The sequence below is a fragment of the Lynx canadensis genome, chromosome B2 (genome assembly GCF_007474595.2).
Source record: "Lynx canadensis isolate LIC74 chromosome B2, mLynCan4.pri.v2, whole genome shotgun sequence".
NCBI lineage: Eukaryota > Metazoa > Chordata > Mammalia > Carnivora > Felidae > Lynx > Lynx canadensis.
Genome location: NC_044307.1, coordinates 25,115,333 through 25,128,092, shown reverse-complemented (window position 1 = coordinate 25,128,092; position 12,760 = coordinate 25,115,333). Strand labels below are relative to the sequence as shown.

Below are 12,760 nucleotides of genomic sequence, written 5' to 3'. Positions count from 1 at the left end.
TGCGTTAATATTCAACAAGTGACACAGAGCAGGAAGTAAAGGGAAGAGCGGGAGATCGGTGGGTTGGTCTCGGGGGGTGGTGTCTGTCCTGCAAGTGCTGGGGAGAAGCCTGACGGCAGGGGCCCAGCTGGGGCTGAGCAAGTTCAAGAACTGATGGGATGAAGACAGCATGAGCCCTTCTCATGGGTCCACCGGAGCCTCCAGGGATGAGAGACCCACAGGTGGCAGAGGATGCCAGTGCCACTTTGGTCCTTCCTCTTCCTTCTCCCCCTGGCCTCCCACCCACACCCTGCAAAGGACGCCTCTTGAAGCTGCCTCAAACCCACCCACCCTCTTCCTCCCAGGGACCCCTGCCCAGGCTCCCTGCTCCTTCAGAATGAACACTCGCTCCCTGCTGCCTCTCCTTTGGATACACACATCCATCCTCCTGGGCCACCGTCTCTCTGCAAATCACAGTCCCGGCAGTTTCCAGAGCACAGAATGACCAAGCCGAAAAAGTGCTCTGGCCCAGCTGCCCTGTCCTCCCTCCCCTCGGTGCACCTTACAGAGCCCAAAGACTCCTTTGTGTTTGTGTCTCTAACAGACATTAGTGGTTTTCAGGGGCAGGAACTAGGTGAACTCAGTTTGGTATCCCTCTGCATGCCAGTCAGATTTCTAAAGTGGCTCCAATGATTCGCACCTTCCAAGCATTCATAACCTTGTACCTTGAGTGTGAGCTGGACCCAGTAACTTTTCACCAGTAAAATATGGCAAAGGTAATGAGATGTTCCTTCTGTGATTAGGTTATGAAAGACTTACTTCTAGTAGATTCTCTTGCTGGCTTTGATGAAACAAGCTATTATGCTGCTACACTCCAGGCAGCAAGGCTAAGGTGACCTCCAGCCAGCAGAGAACTGAGGCTCTTGGTCCAATAGCCAGAGAGGAACTGAATCCTGCTGTTATGGTCTGAATGTCTATACCCCCCAATTCCTAACCCCCATTGTGATGGTATTAGGAGGGGGCCTTTGGGAGCTGATTAGGTCATGAGGGTGGGGCACTCATGAATGGTATTAGTGCCCTTAGAAAAGGGGCCCCAGAGAGCTCCCTCACCTCTCTCCCATGTGAGGACACAGGGGGAAGATGGCCATCAATGAACCAGGAATCAGACTAAACACCCAAATCTGCTGACACCTTGATCTTGGACTTCCAGCCTCTAAAACTGTAAGAAATAAATTACTGTTGTTTATAAGCCACTCAGTCTGTGGTATTCTGTTCTAGCAGACCCAACAGACTAAGAGATCTACCCATTACTGAATGAGCTTGAAGACTGATCCTACCTTGGTCCACTGCAGCCTGTGGGAGATCCTGAAGCAGAGGATACAGCTAGGCCTTGCTGACTCTTGCCCACAGAAACTGTGAGACAGCAAGCCTGTGCTGTTTTAAGCCACTAAGTTCTGAGGGTTAATTTGTTACACAGCAATAGATAACTAATACACTCAGTGAGTGATGGAATTTCCTAGCCTTAGCTATGGAAGAAAATAGACAGCCAGCTCTCACCAGGCTGTGATGTGTCACCAGTTAGAAACTCTTCCACCACCAGAGGCACCTGGGTGGCTCTGTTGGCCAAGCATCCAACTTCGGCTCAGGTCATGATCTCACGGTTTGTGGGTTCGTGAGTTTGAACCCCACATCTGGCTCTCTGTTGTCAGCACAGAGCCTGCTTTGGATCCTCTGTCTCCCCTCTCTTTGTCCCTCCCCTGGTTTCTCTTTCTCTCCATTTCTCAAAAATAAACAGACATTAAAAAAAAAAAAAAAAAAAAAAAAGAAAGCCTTTCACCAAGGGAGAGAGACCAGATGTACTGTAGGAATAGTCACACCATTGTGCTACTGGGCCAACAAGGGGACACAAATAAGGAATAGCAATATTTTGGAGAGGGAGGATCTCCCAGATATCAACCTCCTTCCCAGGCAGAGTCCCAGACCACTTTTTAAAGACACTCTGTACCTTTTTGTTAGTATTTCCTCATATGCCCACCATCTTCATTTAGTCTATGAGCTTGTCAAGGGCAAGGATTATTTTCTAGAATACCAACTGGCACGTATTATTTATGCCTAATAAATATTGGATGCTTGTGGACTATACTGGCTTCCTAGGTAGGAAGGTCAGCTCACCCAAATGAATGGGGTAGGTTAAATATAGACAGCCATTATGAAGGGTGATGTGAGTAAAACCATCTGTAAGATGGATAATATGAACACCCAAAATAGCCACTCAGTCTTTTTGATAATTTTGGCCACTCTGGAAGCCACAGGATGCTGCAAGGGACATACTGGATGCTGGGGGTAATGGGTGTGCTTCCTTGGGGCTGTTAATACCAGTGAGACATCATTTTCTCTGAAACCTTCTGGGTTCCTGCCTGACCTTCTTGTCGTTAAGTGTGGACGGCACTGACTAGCAATGAGAGAGACTTAACTTGCTTAGTGCAAATGAAGTCCACACATGAGTTAATATACAGGAGGGTAGAGGACACAGGCCCACAAGGAAGGGGGTTCACAGATTCACCGTTAGAGAAGTTGGCATGGGATGAAAGTCTTACTTCATAATATAAAAATATGTAATATTAATGTTAATAAATCCTGCCATATATATTTGATTTATGGTAGGATTAGACAGCTCATTTAAGAAAAGTATCTACATATGTGTGTGTATATAAGGTGCAGTCCATGTGCATATATAATATGCAGTATATCTTTATATATTTTTTCCATGAAAGCAATTTGCTATTTGGTTTTCTATCAAGGATACTTTGAAATTACACAGGAAGGTGAGGGACGCTTTTGGAAGAATTTGGTATACCATTTTTGGCTTGGTGTTGTTTTTCTGAAATCTCAGTTTAGAGAATGGGGTCATTATTAACATTACGTTAATTTTCCTCTTCTAAATGCTGACTCTGTGCATTTTTTGCTTTTCTTTAGATTGGCACTAGAGGGCAGCATATGCCCATGTTTAAATATCACAGCAGGCGGCCACCTCAATTTACAGTTAAAAGAGAACCAGGGGGCAAATTTTGCCTCCCCATGCTTTAGAAGCAGAAAAATTTTAATATCCACTGGCTTTTATTTTACTAGTAATAGTATCTAAATTAAAGACATAAAGACTAACTGGGTGTTGTATGGAAACCAATTTGTCAATAAATTTCATATAAAAAAAAAAAAGACATAAAGACTAATACACAGGCCGACTGTTAGAAGTAGCAAGCTTAAATTAAGAATTCTAGAATCTTGAAATTATGCTTTTAAACACTGGAATCCCAGCATCTTGCATTTAAACAGAACAAACCTCCCAGTTTTCACTTCCTCTTTTATATTACTTAGTTTGTCTTTACTCTATTTCTGTAAGTCAAGGATAAACAAAAATTTGTGCCAATTCTTACAGAAATAAATATAACTGCCAACAACATTCAGGTAGGAATAATTAATAATATCAACTGTCATCTGCTGAGGCTGGATCCTTTCTATATATCCTTTTTCCCCTCAGCATCCCCGCCAAATAATAAGGCAGTCATAACGAGTTTCATGTTAGGGCAAAAGAGATGAATGAAGGCTGGCAGAGGGACTTGCCTAAGGCCACCCAGAAAAGCAGCCCTTGGGATCACACACAGCTCCATGTCACTCCTTCCTCGTGCTGGAGATGCGAGTCTGAGGCTCTAGGCCACATCCTCTGCACTTTGGTTGTTCTCACCCTGCTCTTGAACTAGCCAGTGTGCCTTGGCTCCTTGGTCCTCAGCATTTGTAATATATGTATGTATGTAGATTATGTAAGACACAAATCTTTAGAAAGGTTAAACAGACTCCAGATGTCACATTACACATAGGCCATCTCTGTCCTTGAGGCAGTTTAGAGAGGAGGACATCAGGGCCCAGGTTCTTAGTCCTGACATGGGCGTAGGGAGGAGTTACTCAGAAGGAAGGTCTCTGAGAAGGCAAGTTCCAAGAAAGAAGTTTCTAGAAGAAAGGGGTCAGATAGCCTGGAGGGGAGGAAAGCAGGAGAAGACACCAGGAAGGATTAGGTAAGCTCAGACAGAACAGAGAATTAACAGCCAAGGCCCAGGGGCTCTGAGGAATCTGTGTGGAATTGTTGGAAAATGAAATGGGCCTGTTATCACCAGTGCCTGCCTCCTCTATTAACTGATCCCTTTTGTGAGGGGTGAGCAAGACAGCAAAGGCCTCAGGGGCTCCCACCTGCAGCTTCCAGATGGACACTGCATGGAAAAGATGATCTTGCACAAAAAAGCCACCAACTGCTTGTAGACCAACCAGGGCCCCTGGCCACTTCTCACCAAGCCAAAGGGAGAGGTGCTGCAGACAGGTCTTTCCCCTCTCTCGCTTGCTCTCCCTCTCGTTCTCCCTCTCTCTCTGTCTCTCTCTCTCTCTCGTCCCTGTCTGCCTGCAGAGGCACGTAACTCCTGAAGCCTTTGGAAGAGAATCCAAGAACTTGTTGCATCAGCTGATGATAAATGAACAGCATGTGGACCACGCTTGGGTCAGAGGGAAGTGCTTCTCTGTAATATAAAGTCTGGATGGAGTCTCATGAAACAATGGTATTAATCAGTTCATTAGATTCTAGTGAGTGTCCTGTCAATTTTTTTTTAATTTAAAACAAAAAAAAATTATTTTAGAGGGAATGAAAGAGAGACTTCTTGAGTGGGGGAGAAGGGCAGAGGGAGAGAGGGAGAACCTCAAGCAGGCTCCAAGCTCAGCACGGAGCCCAAGGTGGGGATTGATCCCAAGGCCCGGAGATGGTGACCTGAGCCAAAAAAGCAAGAGGTGCCCTGAGTCTCCATCATTCTTGGACAATGGATTTCCACGAGCCTTTGTTCAAAAAAAGTTATTATCCTCCTATTTGCTTCTAGTTAGTTAATCCTGGCATCTTAACCTTGGCTACTGTCCTGGTTCAGAAGGTACGTTTTTAATAACAGCCTTGTAAAAAAAAGGTTAGTTTAGTATGAAGAAAAATGAAGCTAATATAACACTGGATGTCAATGACACTTCAATGAGAAAAAGAAAAAAAAACAAAAAACAAAAACGAAGCTCACACACCCCAAGCCGCTCATCCTAGTTTATCTTGGGTTTATCTTTGTAAAGTGGGGGGAGGGGAGGGAGGCCAATTATTGTCCAGGGACTCCATGGGAATTGTCCCTGAGTGTATTTGCAAGAAAGAGACTCTGAAGGGAAGGGTAAGGGAGTGACACCAGCAACTCTTCCCTCCTGGGCTGAGACCCCCTTTGTACTTGATTTCCTTTCATCCTCGGCAGTACAAAAACATCACCAAAGGTCAAATATTTTTTCCAGTTTGTCATCTTGGCAAGCCGAATCTAAGAACATAGTTGTTAATTTGTATTCCCAACATAATCTTCCAGGTTTGCATCAAAGAGGGAAAAGGTTACTGTATTTCCTTCAGTTTAGCTTGTTAAGCAAATCTAACAATGACTAATGAGGTCTATCAACTCCCAGAGTTCAGGGGTAGCTGGCCGCTCCCAGAGAACGATACATAATCACACAAATCTGCGGGGAGGCCAGCTGGAAAGCCAGAAGGTCCAACCTTGACTTGGGCACTAATGAAAGAACCCTCTTTGCTGCATTCTTTCGTAAAGTAAGGGAATTTAGGTACAGAAAGGACACTGAGGGAGATGCTGTCCGCCTAAGGCATTTTGCAACCTCTAGCATGAAATAAGCTTTAGGCTCTTCACTTGGCTTAGCAGAGGGTTGGAACAGGATGAATTACTTGGCATTTAATTGCTTTTTTCTTAATATACAGTTCCTTGGCATGTATTGTAATAATCCAGGAGAATGAAGCAAAATGAGGTCATGTGAAATTTCTCTGGTCAGCATGACTCGTGGAATGTAGGAAGAAAGTCCATGCACCTGCCTGTCTGCTCCCAGAGCCCCATGCAGCACCCGAGGGGCTAAAAATGATTAGTCCTGCACAAGTCCTGCCTTGAACTGTACTGGGCTCCACTTGTTTGCTCATGTGGGCAAGTAAGGGTGGATGGGTGGCATCAAGCTGACTTCTGCATTTTAATTCATGGCTGAGTAACTGCCTGATTTATTCACAATTTATATTTTTTAAAAAGCATGTGTGTTAAACATGCTAATGATATTCCCATGCAAAGTTCAGTGTGATGTAAATCAAGATGAGCTCTTCCATAAGTCCACAAACAGTAATTACCAGGAAAATGACACGACTCTGTAGTTTAGTGATGCCCTTTAAATGAAGGGAAACCCTTCTATTATGCTGTGATCTCAATAGCATCATGGAGCATCCATGTATCACTATGTGGGCACAGCACGAGAAAGTATCAAACCTTACCTTGTGAACCAAAACAAAAGTAGCTAAGCACGAGCTTCCTATACCCTGAAAAGGTCCCTGCTCCTTGTTCCTCAGGCTCCTTGCCTGGATGGACCCCAGGGTCAAGTTCTCGGCTGACTCTCGGTGCCTCAGAGTCAGGGCAAATTTCCTCCCATTGGAAGCCCTGACAGGCCCCAGCACACAAGCCACGCCTCATCCAGAGGCCAGGGTGGGACAAAGCTGATGCTGGTTCGTTCCACACAAGCCGTGCTAAAACCTCCCGCCCTTATCCTGAGTCCTAGGAAGAAGATGCCCTGGGGGGGCACCTCCTATTACGTACCTGATTACTGTGGGGGTGATCTCTGCACAGAAGAACACGCTGAGGCTTCCCACCGCGTGGGAGGCGAACATGCCCACGATGGAAAACGTGATGGAGAATTTGTCCTTGACACTATCACTCATACCTGAAGGAGAATCAGAGGGAGACAGTGAGGGGGGCAGGAGGGAAAGGGAAAAGGAGGCTGGCATGGCAGGCAGGGGTGGGGGAGGGGTGCAGAGACAGCAGTAGGACAGGGGTGGGAGGAAGGCCTGGGACCACAGGAAGGGTCTTCCTCCTTCCCCAGTAGAAGTGCAGACTAGGGCACTCAGTTTCCTCTGGAGACCGAGGAGCACGTCAGGTGTAAGAGGTCAGACCCTCTTGGTGGAGACTTTGTTGGGGTTCCCGTGATTTCCTGTGGGCCTCGAATGCTAGAGCTCACGCGGACTCTGCCAGAGTTCCTTAGGCCACAAGCCGGGCCTGGCAGGAGGGAAGGTGGGTAAAGAGGGGAAGGCTGGTCTCCCTGGTGCTCTAGCAACACCCCTTCTATCCCAGCTTTCAGAGAAGGAAGGTCTCTGCTATTCCGGCCTCAGGGCTGACCCGTCCAGTACACAGGACAGGGTTTACTAGGCTGGATTTAAGGGAATAAAAACTCAAATAGCCCAAACAGAAGAATTTACAGCCCAGAGGGTCAGACTTAACCCATCCAGGCATTTGCAAGTGGCACCAGAGTCTGACCACACACCCACGCATCATCTAGCACAGGGTATTGGCATGCTGTTGGGGTCATACACGTGGGGCACAGCTCAGTTCCCTGCAAGGCTGCATTATGAACTCAGGGAGCCCGCTGCAGAAAGCCCTGGCAGCATGGGCTCGGGTCAGGCCAGGCGTGTGTGACCAGCAAGATGCGGGACTCCAGCTCTGCCATCCCCATGGCCAAGAGCAGCGAGTTTTCACGATTCACAAAGGGGGATAGCAGCTTCCCCAGGCAGCACAGTCAGCCAGGCCTCCAATGCTCCCTGGGGTTCTCTGATGTCACCCAGGCACTGTCCGAAAGATAGCCCGCAGCACTGCGTCGGCACCAGGGTGCCCTGTGCTGACCGCCCATGCCGGCGGAAGACGTGAGGCCATGCGTGCAAGCCGGGCGCAAACGGGGAAACGAGGTGCTCTTTCTAGAGGCAAGAGGGAGTAGAGAATACAAATGTATGCTTATAGTGTCCAACCTACGGCCAACTTCAGCTGCAACTCTTGAAGGGTAGGAAGAGAGGAGGAGAAAGAGAGAGGGAAGGGAAACCACAGGTCTGTGAGTCTTTATGAAAACGCGTATTTGGGTGCAATAAAAAATGGTGATGTGCACAGCACAGGCATTTGGGGCTCACCTGAGTCTGGATGCTGGCTGTATTTCCCAATCACTGGGCCCATGCAGACGAGGGTGAAGAAGGTGGGTAAAGAGGGGAGAGAAGAAAGCATGTTAGGTACAAAGCTGTCACTGTGCTTTTCCATGGGACCAGTTTCTAAGCCAACTCCCCTCCACGTCTGGGTTGGCCCCACTGCCAGCCCGCCAGGCCCACTTGGGGAGCAGAACCAACACCCATGGAGGGGCCAAGTGCTAGAGGGACACGGAGACCTGGGGCTAACAGAGTCCCTGGACACTGGGATTAGCACCTGACTAAACAAAACTCGTTTTGTTTGGAGGGGAGAGGGCTAAAACCGTTCTGGCCTCCAAGTGTGGGGAGAAAATGGAACTCTTCAGAACAGAGACTCTAGCACACCTTCTAGACCTCAAGCCAAAGGGTTAACTTCATTGTGAAAAAAATTATCCCAGAGTCACTGCTGGTCTGTGCTCAAGGAAGCAGCAAGTTCTGCGGGGGCAGACCCGTCAGGCGGCATTTCTGCGAGCTCCGAGCCCTGATGCTCATAGTTACTTGTGTGCAAGGAGTGCCTGGGACATTCCTGCTCAGGGACAAAGAGGGCCTCTGTGACACTCCCAGGGGCTGCTGCTGTCACCCAAAGCTCATGAGCTTGCACAAGGGAATGGGATGGTCAGGAGCCAGTTGCCACTTCTCCATTTCCTTATTGGTCACAGCTGACAATAAGACCAGTCTCCCATCAAGATACGGAGTGCATGAGGATGTGACCAAATTAGAGAAAGGGCTCCTGGGTTTGCAAGTAGCTGCTCTTTAATCCGGTTTGCACAATGAGGTTGAGAAAGTGTGGAGTTTTTCTTTCTGTTCTGGATACAGACTCTCGCACCGTGGATGACGTGAAGGCTGTTTTCCCCGAAGCCCCACTGCACCTGGATAGTCGTGAATCTGATTCCTGGCTCTCCTTGTGAAGCTGGGGGATGACCGGTGGCATCTGTTTCCTGCAGTGTCCCAGCCTGTCCCAGGAGGACCGCGCCTGCTCAGAGCAGGCTCGGCTGCCCGGCTCTTTTGTGTCTCGCTCTGGGCAGGTCAGAGAGAGATGCCTGGTGCCTTTTCCATGCACGAGGAGCTGTACCAAGTATGCCTCCCACAGCTGGAGGCGCTACGTGGATTCCCTCGTTTTCATTTAAATTATTTTTAACATTTACTGAGGAATTCTTTGGCCCAAACGCAAGCTGGTAAACTTGGGAACATCTGCTGACAAGCAGTGTCCCGATGCAGGGGTGTCCAAATGTCCCCCTTGTTTCCCATGAAAGAGTGCTTTGTTCTTCTGGTCATGTGATGTGTCACAAAGAAACAGTCTGGCTGTCAGTGAAGTCGTGTCCACCAGGACTGGGAAGGCCTCACGTTCAGGGAATCGTGGTGAACCCAGGAAGGAAGGCTCCAAGTGGCAGCCCGGGGGCTGGGCTGGGGCAGGAGGGGGAAAGGCACAGTGCACTCAGGGACAGTCACCATGGATATTCCAGTTAAAACCTGTCCTTCCCAAGGTACTTCCCTCAAACTGTTGGCTTTGGAATAATAGCTCGGGTCACAGAAAACTTCCTAAAGTCTCCCCCAGCTCTGCTGAACACCCTTTGGTCACAGGCCAGCTCCCCTCCCCCAGGCTCTGCCCCCGTGGCCCATCCGCACCCCCAACCCCCACTCACAGTTGAGCAGCCCAAGCTGCAGGAGCGAGGCCAGGGCGGTGAGGATCATGAAGAGCAGCAGCCCTCCCCTGCGCCCCAGGAACCTGACCACCACGCACATAGCCAGGCAGGACGCCAGGGCGATGCTGGCCACGGTGTAGTAGTCGGCATAGAAGTTCTCGAGGAGCGGCACCTTCACCTCGTGGCCCATCATGCTCCTTGCAAAGCAGTGGTGGATCCCGTACCCCGTCAGCCTGTGGGAGACGCACACGCCGAGGGGGGCAGTGTGCAGGCGTACAAGGACAGGAGGGCTCAGTGACCAGGAAACAGACATGCAGCTCAACACATCACAGAGAACATGCTGTTACCACGACCGCATGTCTGATGGGGTGCAATACAAAGAGACTTCAGAGAAAGGACAGCAGCAGCCCTCTCATGGGGGTGCCTGATCACTCTCCTCACCATCACTTTAGCAGAGAGTGTGAGCATGAAAGCGGTGAGACATTCTGTTCAAACACCATCAAATGGATCCAACATGTAAGACAAAGCGCTCCCATTGGTCAACTCAATCCCATGTCAGCACCGTAAGAGCTGCTGTCAGACCCATTTTACAGATGGGAAAAAAGAGGGTAAGCAGCTTGCAGAAGGTTACTAGACATACTGCCTATCTGGACCTCTGACTTTTCCTTCAGTGCTCAGGGTTCTGGAAACTTGGGGATCCACCCAGAGAACTACCTGCTTAACCCATTCCTGCTGCTATTGACAAACACACCCTGGGGAAGCCAGCAGGAAGCCAGGCCAAATGAAGACACCTGGTTTTAGAGACTTTGTTTCAGTTCTTAATTTATCATCGTTTCCCTCCCTTTGCCCTGGGTCAAGCCTCTCTATCGCCTCCAGAGGCTCGTATAAACCTGCTGGGAAATGTGTGTCCCACCCGCTGGAGACAGATGTCCACTTGGGGAGACGGGGGTTACGAATGCACCCATGCACCTGGAAGGCTGCAAGTGCATGTTCAGGGCATGGGCAGTGCTGCGGGAGCGCATCTGTTACATCAGCGCTCGGCACCCACCCCAGAGTGACAAATGTCCTTCTCTCCCAACCCCCACTTCCGTGCTTTGGGGAAATCAAAGTGCTTTCATCAAACTGTGAGGATGCATCAAGGTCAACTGCGGCAGAGCCTTGCCCCCACAGGGGAAGCTGCTGTTTGCCAAATGAACTCATTTCCACTTGGGACATACTCAGCAAAGGACCTGCTGGGGCAGTCGCTTTATAATCTTGCAACTGGGGAGATTCGGTTAATCTCTGGGGATCCCAGATGACTTTCTCTGTCTCTTGGCCTACAGAGGTCTCAGAGAAATTGCCTTTTTGTTCTGGTAAGAAGGAAGTCTTTGGATCATAACAGGTAATTTTAAGATAACAAGGTCAGAGAGATTGATCCCCCTTTCCCCAAACAAGAAGCATTAAAATAGAAACTTGGCATCTCCTCTATGTCACAATTTGTGTTTTTTTTCCAAACTAAAGTTGGAAAAGGCATTCCATTTGTAATGGTCCCATTAGCCTAGCCGGCATCTGCCTGAGACTGGACAGCAGCACGGTGGCCATGTCTGGAGCCGACTCTGGGCAGGGAGGCTGAAGCCTGAGGGCTCGGGCCCTGACCAACGGAGTGGCTAGGGCCTCCATGTCCTTGTCTGTAGGACAAGGGTGACAGGAGGAGCCCCAACATCGAGAACTGATGAAGTGGAGTGGCTTTGATAGAAATAGCCGTGGGGAATGGTAGGAACAGAGCCCTGACTCTGGGTCTCTCTCTTTCCAGGACAGGAATCCTGATGCCTTTCAAAATTGACTGCAAACCCTGCCCCCTGCCCTCCAATAGTCTCTAACATCAAATGAGAGTTAACATCCTCCCTCACCTGAGGTGACCTCTGACCCTGAGTGAGGGCCACTCTGTGTGGTCAGGGAAGGGCAGGGTTATTGAGCTGTAAGTCAAGATGGGAAAGACCTTCTTGGTCTACACAGGGACCCTGGGGCTTATCAGACTTATCCAGGGCCCCGTGGTCAAGCGCGAAGCCCTGGGCTGACCAGAGGCCCTCGAGTTGTGGCTGTAATTCAAGATGCAGCTGTGGGAGAAGGAGGGCCCTGCTGGCCTCTCCTGCAGACACTCTCTTCTCCAGCCTCTCCCTGACCTCCACCCTGCTCGTGTCCCTCTTGTGACTCACGAGTTCACACACAGGACCACGATGTTCTTCCACAGGTTCCGGGTTCCCACCACTTTCACGATGCAGACCTTCTTGGGCCTCCGGGAGAGCTCCTTCTCCAGCTCTGCAGACAAAGAGAACCCGTGACCCATCGGCAAGACCCTGGATAGGCAGCCTCCTACGCGTTCCTGAATTGGGGCATCATGAAAAGGGGCAATTTTTTTTTTTTTTTCCCTTTAAGCCAGAGGATAGGGTCTGGCTCTCAGGATAGAAAACGCATTCACAGAAACACTGACTTTGCCGTTCAAATTTCCCCATGGGGCCTGAAGGGAGCCGAGGCACACCCTAAGTGTACCTTTTCACTGCAAAGCCTTTCTTGCAAGGGAGGCAGGGTACATACAAATAAACAATGAGTGTAGACTCACTCCACTTTGCCTGACTACCAAACTTAATGACAGGGGTGCCTGGGTGACTCAGTTGGTTAAGTGTCTGACTCCTGATTTAGGCTTAGGTCATGATCTCATGGTTACTGGGATCGAGCTCCACATCGGGCTCTGCACTGAGAGCACAGAGCCTGCTTGGGATTCTCTCTCTCCTTCTCTCTCTCTGCCCCTCCTCTGCTCATGTTCTCATGATCTGTCTCTCTCTTTCAAAATAAACATTTTAAAACACGTAAAAAAAAAAACAACAACCCAAATGACATTTTGGGTTACAGAGGCACTAATCAGGTTCAGGTCGTATTAAAACAAGCAGTTCTTTTCTGTGTGGAGTCTGATCTGTCCACCTCACCCACTGTTCAGAGACCAGGAGAAGCACGTGCTCATATGCTCCTTAACTTCACAGGTGGGAAGTACAGTGGCTGTGGCTGTAGC

At 49.1% G+C, this 12,760-nt stretch overlaps 1 protein-coding gene across 2 annotated transcripts in view; it reads right to left on the bottom strand.

Annotated features, from left to right (window-relative positions):
* SLC22A23 (solute carrier family 22 member 23) overlaps positions 1–12,760 on the bottom strand; it is a 182,033-nt gene that overhangs the window by 9,298 nt on the left and 159,975 nt on the right. The window contains exons 6-10 of one of the 2 annotated variants that reach the window (XM_030314934.1): positions 11,910–12,012; positions 9,715–9,947; positions 8,024–8,056; positions 7,868–7,891; positions 6,669–6,792 (exon numbers count right to left, since the gene is read on the bottom strand). In XM_030314934.1, the coding sequence (XP_030170794.1) occupies positions 6,669–6,792; positions 7,868–7,891; positions 8,024–8,056; positions 9,715–9,947; positions 11,910–12,012 (517 nt within the window). The remainder of the gene's footprint in view (positions 1–6,668; positions 6,793–7,867; positions 7,892–8,023; positions 8,057–9,714; positions 9,948–11,909; positions 12,013–12,760) is intronic. The other variant, XM_030314935.1, reaches the window with a different exon arrangement.